General features: G+C 42.0%; 1 protein-coding gene and 1 long non-coding RNA gene across 4 annotated transcripts; both read right to left on the reverse strand.

Annotated features, from left to right (window-relative positions):
• Positions 1 to 1,382: 1,382 nt before the first annotated feature.
• On the reverse strand, positions 1,383 to 22,503 carry AMMECR1L (AMMECR1 like). Of its 3 annotated transcripts, none has more exons than XM_028730667.2 (8): positions 22,080 to 22,497; positions 20,017 to 20,127; positions 17,605 to 18,049; positions 8,802 to 8,912; positions 7,746 to 7,860; positions 6,966 to 7,056; positions 6,007 to 6,103; positions 1,383 to 5,189 (listed from the first exon to the last, which is right to left on the reverse strand). In XM_028730667.2, the coding sequence occupies exons 3-8, from the start codon at positions 18,009 to 18,011 to the stop codon at positions 5,078 to 5,080; spliced, it is 933 nt and encodes a 310-aa protein (XP_028586500.1). In that variant the 5' UTR covers positions 18,012 to 18,049; positions 20,017 to 20,127; positions 22,080 to 22,497; the 3' UTR covers positions 1,383 to 5,077. The 3 variants fall into 3 exon arrangements, 2 of the variants coding, with proteins under 2 accessions (XP_028586500.1, XP_028586502.1); XM_028730669.2 differs by lacking the exon at positions 22,080 to 22,497 and adding an exon at positions 21,571 to 21,592; XR_003706871.2 differs by lacking the exon at positions 1,383 to 5,189 and adding an exon at positions 6,413 to 6,600 and having other exon boundaries at positions 22,080 to 22,503.
• On the reverse strand, positions 12,031 to 17,516 carry LOC114597643 (uncharacterized). The gene is made up of 4 exons (XR_003706872.2): positions 14,454 to 17,516; positions 12,736 to 12,826; positions 12,412 to 12,486; positions 12,031 to 12,217 (listed from the first exon to the last, which is right to left on the reverse strand). It is a non-coding gene; the product is annotated as an uncharacterized LOC114597643 (long non-coding RNA).
• Positions 22,504 to 24,314: the final 1,811 nt, after the last annotated feature.

The following is a 24,314-nucleotide window of genomic DNA, read 5'->3' on the forward strand; positions in this document are numbered from 1 at the left end:
AGAATAGGTCTGTTGGTCAAATGTGCATTAAAATAGTATCATCAATAGCCCTGTGCACTGGATATTGCGTCTCATGCACACAATGTGCTCAAGAGGTTTAAATTCAGCTATCAATTGATACAAGCCAGAATTCACATTTTATTTATGTGAATTCACAAACGTTCTCTGTTATCCAAGAGTCAGACATAAATGAGGAGTCTTTCTGCAATAGCCATGACCACCCCGGCAATAACCAGAGCTCAAATTCTGCATGGTAACTCTGAGGCATTGAAGCCAATGGGTCATTCCCATTGGGAACAATGAAGAGTTTCCACAGATAATACTGTATTTTGTCTCCTGCTGGCTTATCCAGGTCTGTGTTTGAAGCAAAAGTAACGTAAATCACAGGTCCCAAATATATATTGTAGCTTATGGTGAGAAATTAGATTCAAAGAATTTGGACTAGCAGCTTGATGAAACACTCTTTACTCACTTTTAACATTTCACCTTGTTCATTCATGGCACTGGGGAAGGTGGACACTTGGATCACAAAACACCATACTTTTAGAACTTTAGTTTTGAAAAACAACTTTCCAGAGCTTGCCCAAGTAGAATCCAATTGTCTTATAAGATTAAGTGCTTTAAGGGATAGAATAATCTATTAGAGAATGTTTGATTCCAAATCAATGCAGCAGCAGAAAAGCAGAATGTATCCTTCCATTAGATGCATTACTGCTCATTCTGCACATCAGGACAGGTAGTGGTACTTGTCTTCAGGCCAAACACCCTCAAGCAAGAAAGAACCGCTTAACATTTAATTGGTAAAAATCACAATAGTCTTTTCCTGTTGGGATTTTTTGGTTGGTATTATCAACTGAAGTTGATCTGGGACTGTTGCTGGCATTCTTTACCAAAACACAAAGGAAAAACCTATGGCACTTGCTACTTATTGAGTCTGACAGGCTCAGCTTTCTTATTTTACAGATATATTGAGTTAAGACTATTGCTATGCATAATCTAAGTGATACAGAACTGTAAACGCTTTCTCAGCATTTATGTTGCAGCTGTGCTTTTAAAGCACTTTGCATACATAATTTTGGTAAATGTCAATTTCAAAACGACCACCCTGAAATCACTTTTTATCTTCAAACTAATGAGAACAGGCAGTTCACCACAACCAGATAAGCATGAAAGTTTTAATTTTTAAAAAAAATACAAGTTCCAATCTCATTACTTCTGAGCATTTCCTAATTTTGTTAAAGAATACGCACTGCTTGCCTTTCAACTTTAATTTGCCTTGTAGGATTAAAAAGAAACAACACAAAATGAATTATTAGTATTAGATTGTAATGTGAAAAGTCAAAATCGACAAAGACACCAATAAAAGAGGAACAAGATAAAAATGTATCCATTACAATTTATTTTCTACAATACTTCATTAGAGGGTAAAGTTCAATGATTTACACCCAGAAGTTATATAGCTAGGAGGCAACCAAGTGTAATAACAAAGAATTGGTCTGACATCTCTGCATTGAAGGTCAAAAGAAATTCCTTGCTTTTAAAGGAAAAACAAAAGAAAAATAACAACCCCAAAATGTCACTCATTTTGGTGCTAGAAATCAAACAAAACAGCACTCAGTCAATGAAGACTGCAATGTTAACAATGAATCGGGGAAAACAATTATGTGCAAAACTTAAAATTTTGGTTGAAATGTACAGATTACTTCGCCTTTATGGTCTTCAGATGCAGTTTTCTGCTGATCTGATATTCTGACCATAAAATCTTTCTGACCAAAATGCCTCTATCAAGATAGGCTCGTTGTCATTATGAAAAGGGGTGGGGGGAACAGTGAGACTCCAGTGATCAAAGACATTATCTGCTGGAGAGAAAAAACAAAAACAAAAACCATACACTAAAGATACATGGCTGCAGCAAGGAAGATTCCCAACTACAGTTGTCTTGAAATAAACCCATCTAGACCAAAAGGCACTTGCTTGTAGCTAAGGATGAGCCAGTTCCCAATCAGACCAGAAGACTATTGCTAAGGTCTTTATACAATCCTGCTACTCACTAATCAGCTGAAAAAGACAACTGGTTACGGCTCCAGAACAGGCGGTTCTCTTTTAGCTATTTTGTTGGTTCCCACATCATTCAAATATCAGTGTTGGCTCATCTTGCTGCATTACTGCTATGTATGAGCCAGATATAGTGTCATCTTCTGCAGACGACTTATTCCATCCCATACATTTTGCAGGAATGAAACCCACTAACACACTTGTTCAAAGATACTGTAACTGAACTCCATTATGAGACCAATGCTGAATGTACCCATTTCTCAGGACTATTACGTGCTTCATGGCCTGCTTGCTGTTCCACTTAGTACAAGAAAACACCACAATCCAACTTTAACAGAGGCATTTCCATTTATACAGACTAGGTGGTGGGATGGAAATAAGGGCAGGGAATGAGACCACCTCTCACTCCAAAACCAATTTAGCTTACTTCAGTGAAATGGTTAAATTAAACCAAGTAGGTCAAGTCACTCCTAAAAGTCTGTTCTTTAAAATGGCAACTAAGGTCCCCACCTGGCTCCTGAACTCCCACACCCATTAAAATGAAACCAAATAATTAACACTATACACTGTTGAAGACACGTAACAGGGCAAACATTTTTTTTTTAAAAAAAAGCAATATTGAATAGCCTGGCACTATATGCCTGCATGACCAGTCTCACCGAATGTGCTCAGGGGTGAAAGATTAGCACCATTTTTTTTTTTTTTTTTGCTTTTAAAAAAATCTTTACAATTTAAATTCTAAAGTAGAACACTTGAATAGTAATTAGTGTAGCCCTATGTTTCAATACTGTCTGAGAGCAGAGATGGATGGCATGACCACAGCTGAACTCTCCTCTCCCATCTACAATCTCCCATCAGTCCAGGGCACCTGGAACATTAACTACAAATCACTCTAATTTGTAAGAAGACTGATTTATTCTCAGTAGCAGGAAATCATGAAACAGTCCCTTCACATTCAAACACATTTCATCATCATTAGAAGGGAAAAAAGTGGTAATCCATACAAATGATCTGATACAAAACCAAAGCTGGGGCAGTACTGCAGATATCTGGAATATGAGCTCCTCTCTCTCTCATTCCCACCCATAACCATCTAGATATGTGTTCATTGACAAGCAAAATTTCAAGGTTAGGTTTTCTTCTGAGACAGGAGGAATAGTGGTAGAAAAATAAGTAATTTGGAGGCTTCCTAGATTCTCTGAACAGTCCTTTTGCCAGGAAGATAATATGATTGCCCTCTTCTAGCCAGCAGTTCACTTTGATGAAACCAAGCCAGATACTGGCAAATATTGCTCACCAGTTCATATGGGCTATTCATGTCTACCTCTCCAGTAATCCAACGTCTATTCAGTCTGCCTTTGAGGCTTTGCTTCAAGATAGAAGGCATTAATCTCCCCTCACCCTCCCCACCAGGGCAATGTTCATTCACCAAGAATCTGGAAACTTGCATCCCACAGTAAAAGATAATTCCCAGATAATTCCTGGCTTCCCATAAGCCTTCCATAAAAGCTACTGTCCTTACACATACTGCATATAAGGTATCAAATTCTCATAATGCTGTGCTCTCCACCTGTATTTTTTTTAATCTATCAATGCTGATTACCAAGATTTCCACAAGTCCTGCACTGCCATTTTATAGTCCCTGTGGATTCATTTAAGAATGCCTGCATTCACGATAACACATAGTGACTCACACAGGAGAATTAGGATAGTTGAATGGGAAAAAAGAGCTTTCCAGTTATGATTTGATGTACCGGCTATTCAGCAACAATAGGAAGGGCAATTTTAAAATCCACAGGATAGTTAAACATGGTTGTGAGTTAACTTTGCGGGGGTGGGTTGGGGAGGTATGGGTTGAAAATATTCCTTAGGTTCCAGTTCTAAGTACACTTATCTGGAGGCTATATACTTTTAAATCAATCTGAATGACTTCCAATTATATGTATCTAGTATTGAAGCACCAGTGCAGTGATGGCACCTATATTAGATAACCACTTAAAGGCTAACATTTACTGTGTATTTCATTACCTGGATATCAGGGTCATGCTAAATAAAACTGCTGCCAGTTAAACACAGGTCCCATGGAGTGTTTCCTATACACAATTTTCACGTCCTTTTTGAATTGCTTTAACGATGGCTTTGTGGGGAATAATATCAGCCCCAATCCAACAGCAGACCATGCTGCTTGTATTTCAAGTTAGAAACCCAGGGGAAAACCCCAAAGGAGAGGGAGATTGTACTTCCAGGAGACAAGGAAACGCAAGCTACTCCCAAACATAACCCAGAACAGTTCACCTTCATTTATGCATTACTGTCCTATCTAGTGGGCTGGGCTACTTTCCTTCTTTGTCAAAACCAAGAGCAGCTAGATGTGAGAACTGAACCCTCCTGGATTTGTGCACGCAGTAAATTTCATTTGCAGTAAATTTTGTTTCCCCTTTCAATTGCCATCTTCTGCGAAGAGGAGGAGGGAGGAATCTCTGCTGACATACATCCTTGTAACGCGTCATGTCATCTGCTTGCCTGGGGTGTATAAGGACTAATCAGCTCATGGTAGATAAATATCAGAGGTTAAAAAAATTAAAAATAACCTAAAAATATGTTGTTGTACTCCGTTGCCCAGACTGCCAGGAGAACTCTCCTACTTAATCAAGGGGGCTGTCACAATTAACAATTCAAATGAACACAGTGCAATTTAACACACAAGAGCAATCTGAAGCGGTACTGCCGTTCCTCAAGGTTCTCTCTACCCAACTGCAACTGTCAGTCTTGGAGCCTCAGTCCAACTGAACCCTCATTCTGAAGGAAGGATGAGGAAAGGCATGGGCCCCTGAAGTTCAGTTGCACTCACTGGTATCCCCCATCCCTCAGTCAGCTGGAAGGCAGACTTGGCAACGGAAGCTAGCATCATAAAATGGTGCAGTAATAGAAGTAACTGGACCAGGAAGAGGAGGCATCTGCCCCAATGATGTCATAGCCGTTAGTGGTAGCTGGGGGGCGGGACTGGTCATGCAGCCTTGTGTCAGGAGTAATGATTGTAGAGGGGCGGGGCATGAAGAGTGCCATTCTGAAAACAATGCTGACGAGAAGCCATGTATTCTGCATAACTGATTGTCACCTTCTCACTGCGGTATCTGAAAGAAAAAAAGCATTGGATCTTAAAAAAAAATACATTTGTCAACAAAACAAAGTCAGCAAATCACCAACAGCTGTATTCGGAATTCTGTTGTAGCAACAAAAATTGTTTAACCTTTCAAATTATTTATTTCAATTCCAGCTTAATACGGATGAGGCCCACAATCCACAGGGGCTCAGTAGTCATTGCCGACTGGAGCCCTTCTAAATGGCTGCAGAGTGGTGGAAGGGCCTTCTCTTCACTGCCAGATCCCTCACTCACTCCTTTCCTCTGTGCTTGCTTCTTCTTCCTATTTGCCTAAATCTGCTGGTAGCAGAGGTGAGGAGCAGGAGCGGCTTCCATTTGCTCCCTTACTCTCTCCCTCCAGGCATAAGGAGCTGGAAGTAGATGCTGCATTTCGTCTTGCTGCCTAACCATCACACCAGTGGGCCCAAAAAGAAAGCATACAAAGGAGGAAATGGTAACTGATGGCAGAGAAAAAGAGAGCAGCCACCACTGCCAGCAGTGGGGAGGAGTGTGTCCCAGCCAGCCCAGAAACCAGGGTATGCATGTGTGTGTGTGTGCACACATTGCCCAAACAAAACCAAAGTTGGCTCTGGCAGCCAGTATTTGTTGTGAAAATGAAAAGCAACAATTTATATACAATGACTGAACAAAACAGCAAGGTTTAGGCACCACTGTTGGGGGCAGTGAGGAAATTCAGAAAACTGCAGGATCTGGAGCACAAAGAGCAATCTTAAAACTTACCATCAGCAATGAAAGTAGTAATGACTTTAGTTGCTGACAACTACCAAAAAGTAAAATATGTCATTTACCTGGTGAGTTTAATAGTTTTCCTAAAATCATTGGTAATTGGAGCCTTAAAACCACCTTTCCTGAGCAAGGAGTCTATTGTCTGAATCTGATCCCAATCTGTTAAAAAAAAAAGCAAGCAGCAGTGAACTAAATACAGGCTCATTTCAAGAAAAAGGGATAGGCTCTCAAAAGAGAGATAAGCAAGTTCAAATTACTGTTCCAACTGTTCCAACAAATTCAGTTCCAACTGAAAACAACAATTTAGTCAACAAAGTCATATGACATTTCCAATTATCCTATTTTAGCCATATATAGCAATCAAGTTAGTCACATTTTCAAAGTAAGACACAGCTGTACATCAAACATAGTATAAATCCACTACTCTCCAGTAATGGTGCAGTGCGGAGACCTGATTTAATGAATTACACTTTGGTCTTTTGACTCAATTCCAGGAGGAGATGTGATCCTCTGAATGGTGGAAGAAATGTTTTGAACAATTACAGTGGTGGCAACTGCTGCATTCTTCAACTGTTGTCCATGTTTGCAGCACAAAACTTAGTGCTGAGGGAGGATAGAAGGGTCATCTGACGTTGTGCTTGTGTGATCAGGTGAGGCTGAAGAGGAAACCCACACACAATGTTGAAAAAAACCTCAGAAGGGCAAAACCTGATTCAACAGTAAACTAAGCCAGGCATTCTTTATGACAAGGGGATGGAGGAAGAACACCAAAGTCTTAGCAGTAATGAAGAAAATTGCTTTTAAGACATGGTTGGTCTTAAGGGGGAAAAACATGTGCCATTGAATGAATAACTAGCACTGTACATTTTGAGCATTTTAAAGGGCAGATTTTTAAAATAATTCAGCCATAGATAATTAATGGCTTTAGGTGACCTCCACAGCTGCTGTATAAGCCAAAATCCACAATCCAAATCCTGATATTTGGACCACTTTCCCTCAGTGTAGATTGTTTCAAACTCACCTTGTTCCTTAGCAACCTCAGGTAAATATGTTGCTGTGCGTTTGACACCTTTCTCATTGATGAACTCAATTCTGATTCCATGGATTCCCACCTAGCAATGGAAACATAAAAGTCAACTGAGATGTAGTTCCTGTAACAATGTACAAAACATTTTCCAGCTGCCATGCATCCTACCAGCAGTCCAACCTTGTCAGGATAAAGGCCTCCACCTTGCTTCCATTTCTTGCATCTGCGATATCATAAGTCATTTCCTAGGACAACTCTATTGTGTACTGCCATCTCTTTTGGCCCCAGAGGCAATTTCTCCAAGGCAGACCAAATTAATTAGTTTCAGCAAGCCCCACTATTTCAAAACATAAAATATATGTCCTTCACCCCATATGCCACTATAACAGTATGGTCTTATGCTTGTTACACAGAAGCAAGTCCCAAAGCGTTTAATGAAATTTACTTTCATATAAATGTGCACAGGATGACCCTGAACGGTACAATCCTAATCATGTCAGGAACTTCGATGGGATTTACTTCTATTGAATTCAGTTAAGTGGAATTAGGATTGCAACGTTAGTCTAATAATTATCTTCCCTTCTCATACGCTTAACTGAAGTAATATTATTCCACTTTTGTATTCTTTGTCAGTCTTCCATCTTTCCAACCTCATTTTTCTAGCTATATAACCACAATCTACCCTGATAATAAAACAGACACATTACCATATACTAACCCGAACCCAAATGGTATGAGACAGTGATGCAGAGATCCAAATGCACCTGTTCTCACCTCCCAATCCAAGTAGTCAGTGGCATCCTCAAAATTAGTGAGGAGGGAGACAGAGCAGAAAAGTTTAGGCAGCTCCTCACGAGTCAGGGGTGGAAACCTGCTGTCCTTAAGTGCACTATAGAAGGGGAACAGAACACACACACACAACCAAAAACAAGCACCATAAGGTTTAAATCAAGCATTTTCTTACATTTGCAGCCTCATTCCATCCCAGGACAAGGGACATCACTTTAGGTCAGAACAGGTTTAAGCACATTACATGGAGAATCAAATAAAATATAGAATGGAACACCAGATAAACCAAAGGTAGAGCCATGCACTAAGATTTCTGTCTATGACTATGACAATGATGAAATGGGAAGAGATTGAAATGCTTCCCCAAAACACTCACATTCCGCCAAGAACCCAGACAAACTGGATTTGATGCTAATAGAGAATACTTTGCCTTAGTAATGAGCATGCCGCTAACCTTATGCAGGCTATTGATCACAATGAGGCTTCCTTCTGGCTCAGGTGAACTGGTCACCTAGTGACGTGGCTGCCTATCTCAGCAGCAGGGCTGCTGCCTGCCATTCGGTTCTGCTTTGCAGCCTTATGTCTTCTTCCAACCATATTCCCCCTGGGGAAGGGGTGCTTTTGCAAAGTGGGTGTGCACCCTTGAAACCCCCATCATGGGTAAAAACAATAAATAAACCACTAACTTACATTGTGCCTGTAGGTTATAGGAATCCAGTGCACTGCTAATCAAAGTACTGCTATAACATGCTTGCATCCAAAATTGCTACTTTATATACCAAGCTTTGAAGATGGTTTTCCAGCGCCAAACAAAAGAATGCAGTGTACCGTTTAACTGGAAGCCATAGTACATTATACAGTCAGCTACAACAGTGACTCCTCAATTCTAATTTTGGGTAGCAGAAAATTCTGGTGGAGAACATCTGCCTGAGCAGCAGGATATACATGACGCCTCAGACAAGACATAGGAAATCACAACATGGATGCCCCACTGTGCCTGCTTTCCCATCAGATGTGAGGCAGTATGGATGATGTCTTTACCTGGTTAATGTGTATTCCCTGAGTCCTGAGTGAAGATTCATGGCAGAGAAAGTTCCGATGCAGCCCCGAAGTCGCTTGTCTCGCCCTGTCTTCCATGTCACAAAGAGTGGACTGAAAATGCATAACACAAAAACTCCATCTTCAAATAATTCACTACTACAGCATTCCTGATAGGTGGCCATCCAGCCTCTGAGAAAACAGCTCATACTGATAGGAAGTTATCTGTTCAGGTCCTACACTCTGAAGTGGCAAAAGAATAAATTTGCTGCACCTTCTATGTGATAACCTTTCAAATATTTTAGTATTACCTCTTAATAATCTCTTCTCCAGGTTAAACACACCCAAACCCTTCACACCTAATTTTATTACAAATTAATCTTTGTCCACAAATGTGGAAGACCTTACTAGCTACACTGAAGGTGGCTGTGAGGCCTCTCTATAATAAACATTATTTTTTATTCTTACACAACTAGCATATGTCTCAAATTTGTCTTTTGGGGGAACATGGTTGGGTAGGGGATAGATAACTCTAGTGACTCCTGGGTGAAGCTGATTATCTGGATTCATTTTGATCTGGTTTCTAGTAGTCTTGGGACAAATCTGCTTTTAGGACAAGGCCTTTACTGTAGTCATCTCTGAACTCTGAAATGTTCAGTTTTCTTATCTTTGTCTTCTTTCCAAAGGCAGTACTTTTTGAGAGCTATGCCCTCTGCTGTTTTATTTGAGTATTTTGTATTTCAGCTTAATAAAGGTTGCTCTGAATAGATACAGATTGCACCAGTAAAAATACAGTAAATAATTAAGTCACAAGTGTTGGGATGCAGCTCCCACGTTATCTCAACGAGGATAACTCAAGAAATAATCTTGTGGCACCTTAAAGACTAACAAACATATTATGTCATAAAACTTTCACAGACTACAGTCCACTATCAGATACATGAAGTGTTATCCTGGGTTGCAGGTAGGTTGATAGGTACACTTTCAAATCTCTTCTAGAATTTTCATATCTCTCTTTCCCCAATGCATACAAAATTGGAGGTAACGTTCACTGACCTCAAGTGCTAACCACAGTACCAATAACGTTCCCTATTTTGCATATAAAGCTTATACTAAAAGACCACAGTATTCCCTGCCTCAATTCTGCAATTCTGAAAGTACTTAAGTCACATGCAGGCAGTGCGCAGGATGACATCAGAGAGCAAATCGTAACTCTAGTACTGAGAATGCCTAACTCAGTTACTGCTCCAGCCACAAACCACTGAGTAGAACTTATAAAGCAGTATAAGCAGGATTTCAAGTGGCATCTCATATGGAGGCTAAAAGAATATATGATGGGCCACAATGAAAGAACAAATCAGAATAAAACTAAAAAAAGTACATCCATTTTTTTCTGATTCAATTAGAAGTATACACTTCCCCTGCTATGGTCCCAATCCAATCACCCCTCTCCACAGCTGTTATTTGCCCCAGATGAGAACTGTGATTGGCCTATCAGGATTGGAACTGTGGTTGGGGAAAAGGATTTTTTTTGCTTTGGGCTACTAAGGCATTTGAGAAATTTTCAGTAGGCTGGTTTGCACGTAATGCTAAACCATGGTTTATTAAACCATAACCTAGCATTATGTGTGAACCCTGGCTATCAGCTTAACCATGGTTTGTTTACTGCCAACAATGATTCAAAGCTGTATTTTTTATTGGCTTATAAACCTTGATTTGTATTAATTATGGCTTGGTGATGTGTGTGAACCCCCCCCCCCCCAAATCACCGCACCACAAATCCTCACCAGGCTACAAAGGCATGACAGAAAGAGCAGCTGGGGGGGGGGGAGGGGGAGAACAAACTTTGGAGAAACTAGTCATGATTTGTTTGACCTATGAGACTCGTGGTTCATTAAACAAACTATACCTGAGTATTGTGTGTGCACCAGAAAAGAGCAACGGATCCTAAGATCAGACCTGGTTCTCCAAATGAACTTGCAAATCTCTTGAGCGGATTCAGCTTTGTAGTTGAATCTGAACAAGTTGCAAGAATTGCGATATGCCAAAAAAATAATAATAGGGTGCAGAATGGATAAAAATCTGGATATTTCTAGAATTAAAAAAATAGCAGGTAAACCCTATGTTACATCCCACTAACAATTTAATGGAACAAAATCCTACTCAGTGTGGACAGAAATGTAATCAAAATAATGTTATCTTACAAAATACATTTCAATTATAGTATTCCTTGTTTTTAAAATAACCTAGCGTACAATGCAGACAAAAAACATGTTTGTGTTGAAAGAACCAAATTCAACAACAGTGTAATATATTTGTGAGGAACAACTGAAAGACAACAAAGTACCAAGCCAGTTTTTTCGTTCACCAGATGTTTTCTCCAGGATGGATATTAAGCAAATAACAACCAAAGTGTGTGTGCATGTATGAGAAAGAAAGCAAGATGAAAAAGCTTGTCTAGTTTAAACAGATTTAAGATGAAATGGAAGTGCTTCGTGTATGGGCTAAGCAAGGCTGATGGACTGTTCATACTGGGGTAGTCAATATGCCTGGCCTTTCTCAGTCATGTCAGATGCAAGAGCGAGGAATAGACAGAATTAGAATCCATTTATATCAGAAGCATATGGACTACATAAGGAACCCATGCCCTGTGGAAAAGCTGAAGGAACATAAGAAGCTATCTTATAACATGTCAGAACATTGATCCGCCAAGCTCATTATTGTCTATAATGACTGGCAACAGCTCTTTAGGATTTCAGGCAGGGAGTCTTCCCCAGCTCTACCTGGAGACCCCAAGAACCTTCTGCATGCAACTCCAATGCTCTACTACTCAGGCACGCAAGGAGTTCCAGATTCAAGCCACTGATATAGCCTCTCAGCAGTCACTGTTGGGAGATGTTCAGACTGGTACACCTGAGTAAGTGCTGTGTCATCCAATCAGGGAAAATGCTGAATTGATCGGCATAATTAGCTAGCTGCTGTTTATTGTACCAGACCTCATCACGCATTTTGCCCTCAGTGCCAACTGACTGCTTCACTTACTGTAGTAATCAGGCCATTTGCAAACTCTGAGGAGCCTACCCACTACCTTCATTTGAGCATGGAGCCATTACAGACTCTGAGCTCTAGTAATAAGCCAACCCTTTCCAGGTCAGAGTTCCCATCTTGAGACCAGTCAGAACTGGCGGATGGGATTAGTGCCATCCACACTGACAAAAAACAAAAACATCTGTTGCTACAAATGAAAACTTTTATTGCACAGTATCAGATATTTCAATATACAAAATCTCGCTTTTCTACAAGGTAGCTGGATTGATATATATGGCTAGAATCACAATAGTCGCAACTGCTGGTCTCGCTTTAGGCTTCACTTGAGATCTGCATGGCACTGGGGGTGGAATGTGTCCTATTCTCTGCACCTGGAAAATCGAAGAGACAAAAGGAGAGCACTAAAGTAATAGTCAGCATAGTCTCTGGAGCTATATGTGTAATAGGTGTTTGTGAGGAGGTGATTTGAGTGAGTGAAATCACCTAGGTGCTCATCCAATACCCTTAGCCTTAACCTCCCTCCCTCTGTTGGGTGAGAAAGTGTAGAAACTGAGACAATACCTACCTCTCTTTTAGGGAGTTACAACAGAACTCTGGGTACTGCATTCGTCCTGCTCCATGTGTCCAGGCTGTCACGATCCTGTATGACAAAAAGAATCATGAGCATGTGTTAATGGTTAGGGTCTGTCCTTCATTTATAGTTTTCTTACATATGGGGGTTTCATGGCCACCATGGCGCCCCTTTCTACATGCTTAGCCTTGTGCTTCTTTGTAAAGGTGTTTCTAGGTATGGCGAGAAAAAGGATCTTTCCACCAATATAGTTTAGCCAAGATATAGCAAGGTCGCACCAGTTACACTTTGAAAAGATTCCCCTTTCCCCTTGCTTACCTCTTCAAGGTGCTTTGTTCTTGCATCTTTGGCTACAGATGAGAGGTGTTGTTGGCTGCTTGTGTCCTGAGGCGATATACCTGTATGGGTTCTAAGACAACAAGTATTGGCAATGTGTTCTGAGTCCAAGATGTTCGTGACAAGTGCTCCCTTTCTTTTATGTCAGGTGCTTTTTCTACATAGTTCCCATAACCAAAGTTCCCCCTTAATGCTGGAACCAAAGCCGTACAGCTCCGTGCAGCAAATTCTATCATCTGAGTTATGTTTGGGTGTTAGATGTTGGTAGGGATGTGCTGTGACTAAATCCAAACTTAGTTTGAATCCTATACTATGCCAGGGCAGAGTAGGGTAGCTTCTTGGTCTCCATTGAGCTTAATGGGATAATTGAGTTATGACTTGCACCTCTTTTGTTGGTGTAATCATGGAATTGTAGAGTTGGAAGGCACCTCAAGGGTCATCTAGGCCAAGCCCCTGCAACGTAGGATGCCAGGCTGATGTACCTATAGTAGGTACAGGGGGGTGTTTAGAATTTGACACCACTCCTATCCTCCCATACCACCATCCAGTTTTGGCTCCTCCAGTGACAGAGATGCACTTGCAACGATAAAAGCACTGCGGAAAATTTAATAATAAATAAAATCTCAAAACGCTAACTGATTCCATGAGGAGTAAACCCCCACTAAGTTCAATGGAATTTACTCCTCAGTTAAGTGTATTTAGGATCTTCTCTATTCCAGCTTAAATGTTCAGTTGCAGACATGAGCTCTCTCATCACAATCATCAACATCTTCCCCCCCTCCCTTTTGACTTAATATCCAGCCTGAAAGAGATCTGGTGAACCTGAAAGCTTGAACACTACCTTTGGGATATTTCGGCTGGCCTAATAAATTATACTACTGTAAGTTCAGGTATTACCCTGGAACATAAACTTCATACAAACAAATCTGCCACGCCTATACTTAGAAATCTGAAACTGGATCCATGACTCTTCATCAAACAAATTGAATCAACACTTGTTTTTTAATGCAAAAAACAAAGCCACACAGGGAACAGGTCTGACTTTTGAAGTCAAGTAATAATGACACAATTGGTAAAATGTTTTATTTAAATGTGTAGGATTCTCCCGGACCCAAGTACTAGTAAATCATCACAGGCACTACGATCTAGGAGGCATCATCTGGTTATTTAGGTTGGACGAATAGAGAGATGTATTAAAGAAATGCAATTTCCAGCACAGTACAGCTTTATCAAGTGCTGAAAAGACAAGCTTCTCCTAAGTCACAAATATTCAGGAGGTTATTTCAAGTTCTAAATATCTGTGACTAAAATGAAACCTTAATATGCCACCTCTTGCAACCAGCAATGTTCCCCAGGAGAGCACCTGCATAATAAACCATGCCTTCCCAAACCCAGTGCCCTTCTGATGTTGTTGGGGTATATTTCCCATCAGTCACAGCTAGCATGCCCGATTGTAAGGATAATGGGAGTTTTAATCCAACATATCTAGAGGATACCAAGCTGAAGAAAGCTAAAATATGTACTGCTATCTCCCTCCACATGATGCATGCTTTTTCATCTTAGAGGGAGAAGTCGAACTCTATGTAGTTGACCCCATACAGCCTTATGTAGAGACCAACTGCGCACACAAATAAGAGAGGCAATCAGGGTTGCCAGTTCATTATCACTGCACATGAGATTATTGGCTATCCTTCACCAACCTGGTGCCTTCCAGGATTTCTATCAGCCCCAGCCTGCATGATCAATGGTAAGGGATGGTGGGAGTTGTAGCTCAAAACATCTGGAGGTCACTAGGTTGGGGAAGGCATTCTGTGTTAAGAGTCTTTGGCCTTTAAAACAGAAAACAACACACACAGTCTGACACAGCAGAAGCATATCACTCTCTGCTGGCATGTCCTTGGGCAGACTGTTTAACTTGGCTGCTGTATTCAGATTCCCACTACTGGGGAGATGATTAGCCCAGCATTCAGTCAGCCTTCTTGATATATTACACACATCAAAACTACATGAAAAACAAAAGAAATGACAAGAGTGCACAGCTGGTGCATACTAATTTCTGGATAGACGAGATCAGATCAGGTTCCATTGATCAGCAGTCTAGAAGTGACTAATCCACTTCAAAGAGGCTCTAAAAGCACCATAAGGGTCATGGATGGATGGTCACTTTGGTTCCAAGCATGTTGTTATCAGAAGACTGTACATTGGACAGTTCTGGGGAGAGGGTGTGAAAATTTTAGTAATCCTTTTGATTGATCTTGAGTTAACTGCTCCAAACTTTGACAGATAAGAGCACAGATTAGCTGGTAAGAAGCACTGTTACCCACCTGGTGGTAACTTCTGATCTTTAAGATGCCACTTCCTTGGGATGCCCCTTTGTGGTCTTGTGTTGCTATTTGATAAACTATTCCAAAGTTTTGTTTCCCTCTCAACAGGGGTCTGAGTGTGTACAGCTAGGCTGCGCACATAAAAAAGTGAATACTAAAGATAGAATGACCACATCCACTTTCTGTTCCTGTGCTAATTCCACAGGCACAAATCTCTGGAAGAGAAGGGAGGGCAAATCAGGGGAGCCAAGATGAAGGGATGGCTTAAACAACAGATTTCTCACTCTCAAGAAAAACTCCAAATTCTAGGGCTGAAAAAAGGCTTGTTTAGTCTAATCAAAAACTCTGGACTTTGACTCGCTGACTTTCTCTCTTCTCCAACCCCCATAATTTCAACATACTACTACAGTATGGCTATAAAAATTAAACTCAAATTCCTATGAATGTGCAGCAAACTTTTGATACTGCTCCTGAATGGGGAAGATGTAAGAAATCAGCATTTTTCAACACTAGCTTCCAGATTATAGGAACCTAGGATAATGTGATTTTTCTAGCCAGTTTATCCAGATTTGTACCACAGAAAGCACAGGCAAAGACACTCATTCTGATATGCCTGCAGATGTGATATAATGTGATGTTACTGTGATCATGCTGGGTTTCAATGATCACCTTCAGAAATATATATTTCTATTTGAAGCTGTATTCAGATGATCATATCTTGGCTTAATAAACCAAGATATAAATAAAGCTGGTACCAATGAAAGCAGCCACTTCCTTCCTTGGTGTTTCTGAATGCAAGGTACAAGTCTTCAATTAGCAACAGTGTCCATCTCTTCCAACTGGAAACTCCCACAACCAGGTTCAGAACAAGCCAAGATCTTAAACCAACTGCCAACAACAGTTTGATTTTCTGGCTTGTTCCTGACTTGGTAATCATAGTTTTACAGTTCAGACAAAATGAGAAAAAATGTTTAACTGATGATACCCACTTTGTGTTCAGGTACACCATAAAGGGCAAGTTGCATGCGTGGGTAAAAATTTTGGGCATATCTTTGCTTATTAACCAAATATATAATTGTCCAGACTGGACCAATCTGTCTGTAGAGAAAATAATGCAGGAAAAGTGATTAATCACTATTTCCCCAGCAAATATATTGGCTCAAATCTCAAGTTATCAAGCTTCTGATTTTTTTTGGGGGGGCGAATTTTGGACCCCTTAAAGTCATTTATCTCTCAATACATTTTCCTAGGAAAATAGAAGATTTCAGACCATGAGTCAAGACCAACCCTGATCATGAAGAGCCAGTGGTGGCTGGCCTATGGCTGGGAAGCACGGTTTTGTTTTTGTTTTAAAAGACAGCTATGTGGGGCAAATACTCTTTACCAAAAAAAAATCATGTCATGGTTCAACAAAATTCCAGTGAAATCCGCATTAGAGGCAAATGATCTAAATATTTGAAAAACACAATCTAAGCTAAGAAGTGCTAAGAAGACACGAGTTATCTTTTCAAGGACGGGATCCAAATGCGGGAACAGCCATGCTACTTTTGAAATATCTGCTTCACCCTTGGCTCTAGCAGGCAGCCACATATTTTTTCTGTTGGAGACTCACAATATTCACATCACTCAAACAAGAAGTTAGAGCAAAAATCGGAATGGAGTTCTAGGGGAGCAAATTCCAATCTTCTTCATAATATTCTTAAAGAGCTGCCATTTAATAAGTATAAGGTATATAATGCACTGCATAACCTATGCCACACTAAGCAAGGCTACCTCCTCATTCAATTTCACTTCAAAACTCTTCTAAAAGCTGTTTTCCTGCTTCCTAGTTTCCCAATTATAACCTTTACACCAAATGCAACTTTTCTCAACAATAAAGAATATGTAGTGTTATAATGGAGCCACTTACAAATTATGCTCTGCAAACGTGAAGATTCTAATTGCAACAAAGGAAGATATTGAATTTGATATTGATATTGTAAAGTATATATAACACAGCTACAAAGTATCAGACTTCAGTATAAAACACTAAACCTTCTCAGTTCTTTTAAGGGTGGAAAACAGACCCCTCTGATCTCAAGTCTGGTTAATACCGACTGTGGAGTAGCATTAACTATGGATAAGATGGGTGTCATGATAAACCTTTACCATAAGGCTTGCTTTGGCTGGGGAATTTGCATTGGAGAGGCAAAGGAGCATTATATCCTTTGGCCTGCTCCCAATCCCTTAACCTTCTTTAGTTACTGAGAGTGCTACAATGTCAAAGGCCCTGTAAAATCCAGTGCTTGAATATGCGCCCCGTAGGATGCGCATGCCCATTTTAAATGTTTGCCTAATATAGATCAATCTACCTATGCTTCCACCATTTAAAACAGTTTCATTTCAAATTTTATGTCATCCTACAAACATCAAAACAGCACTGCAGATTCCTTCTTAACAGTTTACCTGTGTTCCAAATAGCCCTACAACATAAGAACTTTGGATGATGAATTTTCAGTTTCCCTCCCACGCCCATGGATTTACTCACTAGGGGTCATTGGTAAATCGAGGAAGTCTTGGCTGAGGGAAACCATAAAGATGACAGTAGAGTACATCAAAGCAGTAGCAGCACATCTCCGCTGTCACCACTAGGTTTTTGGTGCTGTTGGCAGTTCCATTAGGCCGGGCGAGTGGGCTCAATGCTCCTGAAGTGGGATTCATTCGCGTAATTGGAGAGTTTCCAGGGCATAAAGTCAAATCTGATACGTTCTCCCTTCCATTGCCCCCATCTGCATGCTGGTGGTTCTGAAGAGGACCTGAACTAGAGACTGGCACGGTTGTGGCTTGATTCCCGTGGCTGTGTGTTCCACTTCCAGACAATTTGGGTTTCTTTACCCCACAACAGCCTGCTGCCAACTTGGGCTCAAGTGGAGGAACACAGCGTCTTTTTCCCATCCTGATTCAGCACTTGCTGTCTGGAGTACTGTAGAACCCTGGCAAAACACACAATATGCAACACATAGCATTATACTAAAAGAAAAGCAAATTATAAGGATGTGTTCTTTCCACAGTAAGAAAAATACACCTCTCACATTAAAAACCCGAGTTCCATAAGAAAGCTCACACATGATTGCACAAGACTGGAAAACTAAATAGAAAGCAGACCGATGTGCACAGTTATGAAGACATTTTTTACAAAGGTCATGTAGACTTTATTTATGAAAAGGAACATTACCGTGAAGTTTGCATGAGCAACATGTGATCCAATAGTTAAATGTAACTGCAGACCATTTGCGTGTTTTAGTACCTCATACAGCAATAGGAATGGAGAGTAGTCCTCAACCTGGACTATCTTTGCATTAAGGCAGAATGCTGCTAGATAAACCCAAGAAAAACATTCCAGATGTGCTCAGTGACATCATCACACACAATTGGTTGAACAGCCACAGTGCTACAAAGTGCTCATTGTATGCTTGCAATTTTAGTTTGCTTTCAACCTAGGGTTTCAGTTCACTTGCAAAATACTATGTCCAAGAAGGCCTAAGGCACAGGGAACTGTGAAGTCTTCCAGATATTGAAAATATTCAGTTTAACAGACTTGGCCTTTTGCTAGAACAAAGGCTGCAGCCATTTCACTATCTTCTAGATGTGCAATCTTATAACTTAAGAGGTTATTCTTTCTATCCATCCCTTGCTCACACCTGTCTTGGGAAAGTCGGATCAGCAGTGATAGCCCCTACACCTACCAGCAGGAGACAGGTATACTGGGGCAAAATGAGTAGGTGAAAGCTCCCACTGTCATAAGTACTTTGGAGGAAGAAGGCAGTATGCTAGTCACCTCTCCTATGCTAGTTATTAGCCTGGTAGAGTCAAGAGGGTGAGTCTTCCTTTCTTGGACATTCCCATATGCAGGTCTACTGCTGACACCCTTTCTTAAGAATTAGTGCAATTTGCCCATTATCACTGAAATACAAATAACCACCAAGGAGTTTGATCAAGGATTCCTCTAACAAAACACAGATTACAGATAGAAATGAGACCTTCAGCCTTAGATTTTGAACTTTCTTGCATGTCACTATCTTAAATTTAAATTAAAAACTGAACAGGACAATTTTCTCTGTTGAGTGTAGGCCTCAGTCTTCTTTACATAAAGAGAATGTTGAAACTAATGCCCTTGTATTGGTTTGGGGCTGAAAAGTGTTAGTTATAAATGGAAGGCTATACAACGGCTATGAAAAAGGAGGGAGAATTCTACAATTGTGGCTGCACCTGTGTCAATGGCCTAGTTAGCATGCTGGCCAGAACTGCCTTCTGTATGCAACACAAACCTAGGCGCATTTACTCAGAAGTCAATCCAAAGCATGCAGAGAATGTACGATGTTTGCAAGGGATTTTATAAGAAAATTATTATTCCCTATGTGCAAATGGTCAGAAAGCAAATCTAGATGAACCTGGCTGGTGTATTTCAGATGCTAACATTTTGTAAATGCCAGCAAAGAGAAACAATTTAACAATGAACCATCTATTCAGTTCTTCTTTTATCCAACAATTAACTCGCCATCCTATCCCCTCCTGACTGCACTCACCTCAGCATATGGAAAAAGGGTTTTATAGGCAGCAATTTCTTTTAACATTACATCAAATAATTTTATTGCTTTGCTAATCATTGGGTTGAACACCCTATTTAATCTCAGTTTGAGCTCTGTTACTGAAACAGGGCTGCAAAATATATAGGATATTATCTAACCTTGAGCATCACTTTGGATCTGGGTGGCAATTTAAAAAAACAAAACAAGCTTAGGGTTTGGGGCGGGGTGCAGAAAGAATACAGTAACCTTGGTGGTTGTAAGGTGGGTAAAGCTCTCCCCTTTCACCATGCTTTTTGGTAATACCAGTCACCAGTATTCGCAACATCATTGTGCCATAAGTTTCAACATATTATGCTTGAGATAATACTTACTGAAAGCAGAAACCTTGTATTGCCAAGGGGGAGATGGACAAGTGGAAGGGGAAGCTATTTTATATCTGGAATGAATTTTCTTTTCTCACGGCCCATTCCTGTTCCCCAAATCTGGAAAAAAACATTCAGTAAAAAAAGGGCTATAAAATCGTATCTAGGCAAAATTAAACACTGAATTAAGAGCTCAGCTCCTAGACTTATAAATGCACTACCTCACTGCTAGTGAAATAGATGGAAAGAGGCATACTAGGTTAACACAGTGCATGAGACACAAAGTAATTGTGGGCTTTTCTATCTTTTCTGTTCTTGACCCAAAGTCCATCTTACTCCTACTATGAGATGCACTCAGAGAAACTACTGCTATGAAACCACTGAAAGACAATGCTACTATATTTCCTTATGGGGTGGGGGAACTTTTGTGCAGATAGTGTACAAAAGATAGTGAAAGAAGCAAAATGAAAGAGCTAATACAGGAAGAAATGGTGTACTAAGTAGGAGGTATTAGGAATATCCTAGAACTATTAGGTGCAGGGTGCTTGGGCCTTATTTATTAAAATATTTATATACTGCCTTTGGCAGAGGCATCCCAAGGATATGTACAACAATATAAAATATTATACAAATACAATCAAAATCATTAAAATACTTTCAGACAGACAATAAGAATATCCTTAGAGAATCTTATAATGGCTGGCATCAGTAGCCAGTAAATGCCATGATAAGCAAAGTTTTCAGCATGTGCCAGAACTGCTTTACTGTTGGCATGTGCCTTATTTCGGGGTGGGGGGGAGAGACAATTTCATACAAGTGTGGCACTACAGAAAACATACACTTCCAAATGGATGCATGTTGGCATAACCAGGAGCACCTCTACAGATGATCCTCACCAGACATGTACTGTCATCTTAGCTCACTTAGTTTAAGACCACACTGACACTAGGATAGAATACACCAGCATGGCTAATTATCTCCTCTAGCACACCAGCCACACTTGCAGAGAAGATAAAACAGGGGTACTCTGCTCTGGTGAAGCTGAATAAAATGTTGAAGCCATCTCCAAGTATGAGATCCAACTCTTTCACTATTTTAACCCAGACATATACAAAGCTGATGGCACTGATAGCGTTAGAAGGCAGATTACATAGATAAAATGATTAGCAACAGGAAGACACAGCAAAGGGTAGACACACTTATTAGAGTAGTCGATGGGGGCAATAGCAGCAGTCGAATGTCTTATGGAAATAGTTTCAGAAAACCATCAGAGCAAGCACATATATTCCAAAATGCACTTTACTTCCTAATTCCTAATAATTTACTTCCTAATTCCAATGAGCTTTACTTCCTAATTAAGACCACAATCCTATGCTCCCTTATCTGGAAGCAAAAACCCAGCTGGACACAGCAGGATGGTACAAATACACAGGAGCTTATGGCAAACGAATATACAAGACTACAGCCTGCAATCCTAAAAGACACGCTAGGCACCAAGTCCCACTGAACTGAAACGGAGCTTATAGCTGAGTAAACCTGTTTAGGAGCGAAGAGACGACCTACGTGACTGTACTGAATGCAAGAGGAGGACGTGACTAGCCCTGTTCCATAAGCATTTCCGCCGCCGTAACAAGGTATTATGTCGCCTTTATCCTCAAAACAGATGTACAAGGATAGCCAGGCTTGCCCAAGGCCACCCAGGCGGGTGAACCGAGAACCTGAACCGGGTCCAAGCCCCGGTCTGTAGCCGCTGCACCACGCCGGGAGTCGGCGAAGAAGTAGGTTGAAGGGCCCCGTGCACGAGCATGGGGAAAGCAACAAAGCGGGTCCTGAGGGGGGGGGGGGCTGCCGAGCAGGACGCGAGGAAGAGGAAGATGCGGGAGGGGGGGAGAGATAAGAGGGACGCCCCAGAGTCCAGACCTGAAGAGAGAAGGAGCGAGAGCGGCGCAAAGGAGGATGAAGCCCCCGGGGGGGTTGAGGGGAATGTGAGGTGAGCCCGCAAGGGGGGGGGGTAATATCTGAGCAGCCCCCCCCCCGCGGCTCCTTCGCGGAGAGGACGTGAGAGCCCCCACCTTCTCTCTCCCCGGAGCGGAGACGGCTCCCTTCCCCAGTTCGCCGTTTCAGCCCAACCAACGCCGCCGCCACCAGCGCTGCCGCCGCCGCCGCTCCTGCTCTTGCCTCCCCGCCGCCGCCACCAGCGCCGCCGCCGCCGCCGCCACCTCGACTGCCCCGCGCTTCATGGAGCCATGGGCCGAGGCGGGCGAGAGCCGGAGAAGTGGACCCAGCGGGGCAGGGGAGGACGAGGCGGCCCGGGGGCGGGGGGAGGGGAAGGGGGGAAACCGCACAGCGAAATCGGAAGAGGAATCCCGGGCTCGCCGCCGGCTACACAGGGAGCTGAAGCAAGGCGGCACAGAGCGCAGGTCCTCCACTATCCCGGCGGCCCCTTCGCCGAGTGTGAGGTAATGGGGGAGGAATGTGCACGCCGATCCGCCAGCCTCCCGTCCGGCCCCGCCAGGACCATAGACGCAGCGGGGAGCGCCTCCTACAAAGAAACCATAGATCCTCGGGAGCAGAGGGGCTTCCGTTGGAGGGGGGGCGGGTCATGTGAGACCGTGAAGGCGCGAAAGAGACCAATGGAAATAGAAGCCGCCTCTCCTTCCTCCCTGCCCTCGTCTTCGGAGCGAGGTCACGTGACTCAACGGGCCGCCTGCCCCCCCTCCCAAATCGGGTTTTTTAGACGGAGAAGGAAGCTCGAGGCAGAGGGACCGTTACCATTCGCTTCAGAAACGCGATGTCTTTCTCCATGGGTTAGAAATGTCGCCTGAGTTCTGTTGTTTATAGCGGGGGTTCCGTGTACCTCTGAAGCCCAAACGCCTTGAGTCAGGAGGAGGTTCAGTTGAGGTCAAGGGGAATTGGTCTCCAGCAATTGTGCTTACAACTGCAGCCTGAATAGGCACTCCAGTGCGGTGCATGTGGTTGTCTGCTGCAGGCAGAAATATCTCCACACACACACACACACACACACACACACACACACACACACAGAGAGAGAGATATTTTTAGCAGCTTAAAGGCCAAAGGATTTATCGATTGATTTACTGTATTTGTAAACAAACAGCCAAGGCAGCTCACACTAAGAATTAAAAGAATCATAGAAATGTAGGGTTGGAAGGGATCCTGAGGATCATCTATCTAGTTAACCCCCTGCAATGCATGAATCTCAACTAGATCATACATGACAGATGGCTAGGTAAAGGGACCCCTGACCAGTAGGTGCAGTCACTGATGACTCTGGGGTCGCAGTGCTCATCTTGCTCTATAGGCCGAGGGAGCTGACTTTTGTCTGCAAACAGCTTCCGGGTCATGTGGCCAGCATGACTAAGCCGCTTCTGGTGAACCAGAGCAGCGCACAGAATCACCGTTTACCTTCCCGCCGGAGCGGTACCTATTTATCTACTTGCACTTGACGTGCTTTCAAACTCCTAGGAGCTGCAGGCCTTATGCACTTGCATTTTAGTAGTAAACATCCTGAACTCTGGGGATACTTACTTGGTTACCACCCCACATTACTGATGGAAGATGTCTGTTAGAAAGAAATGCAAGTAATTCCAAAATCTGTTATTAAATGTGGGCATGGGGGGAGAAAGGAAAGCATGCCAAGGGCTACACAAGTCAAGTGGATTGTCTGTAAATGAATTACCTGTGTGGTCCCAAGTACCAACAGCATGAAGATTGCAACCCTGTGCAACTCACTCATCAACCATGTCTGCTCCTTCCACAGTGAGGTGTGGCAGCCCAGCACTATCCTTGCCCATGGATAGCTTTCTGTGCATGACAATATAGAGAATAGCACGGGCCATCACAACTTTGGATACCTTCTCCAGTGGGTCACATTGCCCTACCATGTGATGCAGGCCATGGAATCACATCTTCAGTGTCCCCAATGAGTATTTGAATAAAGGGCTTCACTGAGTATCCATGGGTATTCAGCTGTGTGCATAGGGAAGTAAAAGGGTTATCAATGGCCTCTCCTGTCTGGATGTTGCTATGTGTTAATCCATCTCACACATCTACCCAAAAGCCCCCTGTGGTCCTCTAGCAGATGTAGCTGGTTAGAAACTAAGGATCTAGAAGTTAGGAACATTTTCTGGCATTGTGGCATTCATGAGATGGACACTGGGTATTGCATATCACCATCATGTAGATAGCGTAGACAGAACACATATCTATAGAACACATATCTAATTTTGCATGCTCTACCTCACAGAAGCCTGGCAGTGTAGCCTCATGGGACCACAGGGTGGACT

Source organism: Podarcis muralis, chromosome 6 (assembly GCF_964188315.1).
Source record: "Podarcis muralis chromosome 6, rPodMur119.hap1.1, whole genome shotgun sequence".
Classification (NCBI taxonomy): domain Eukaryota; kingdom Metazoa; phylum Chordata; class Lepidosauria; order Squamata; family Lacertidae; genus Podarcis; species Podarcis muralis.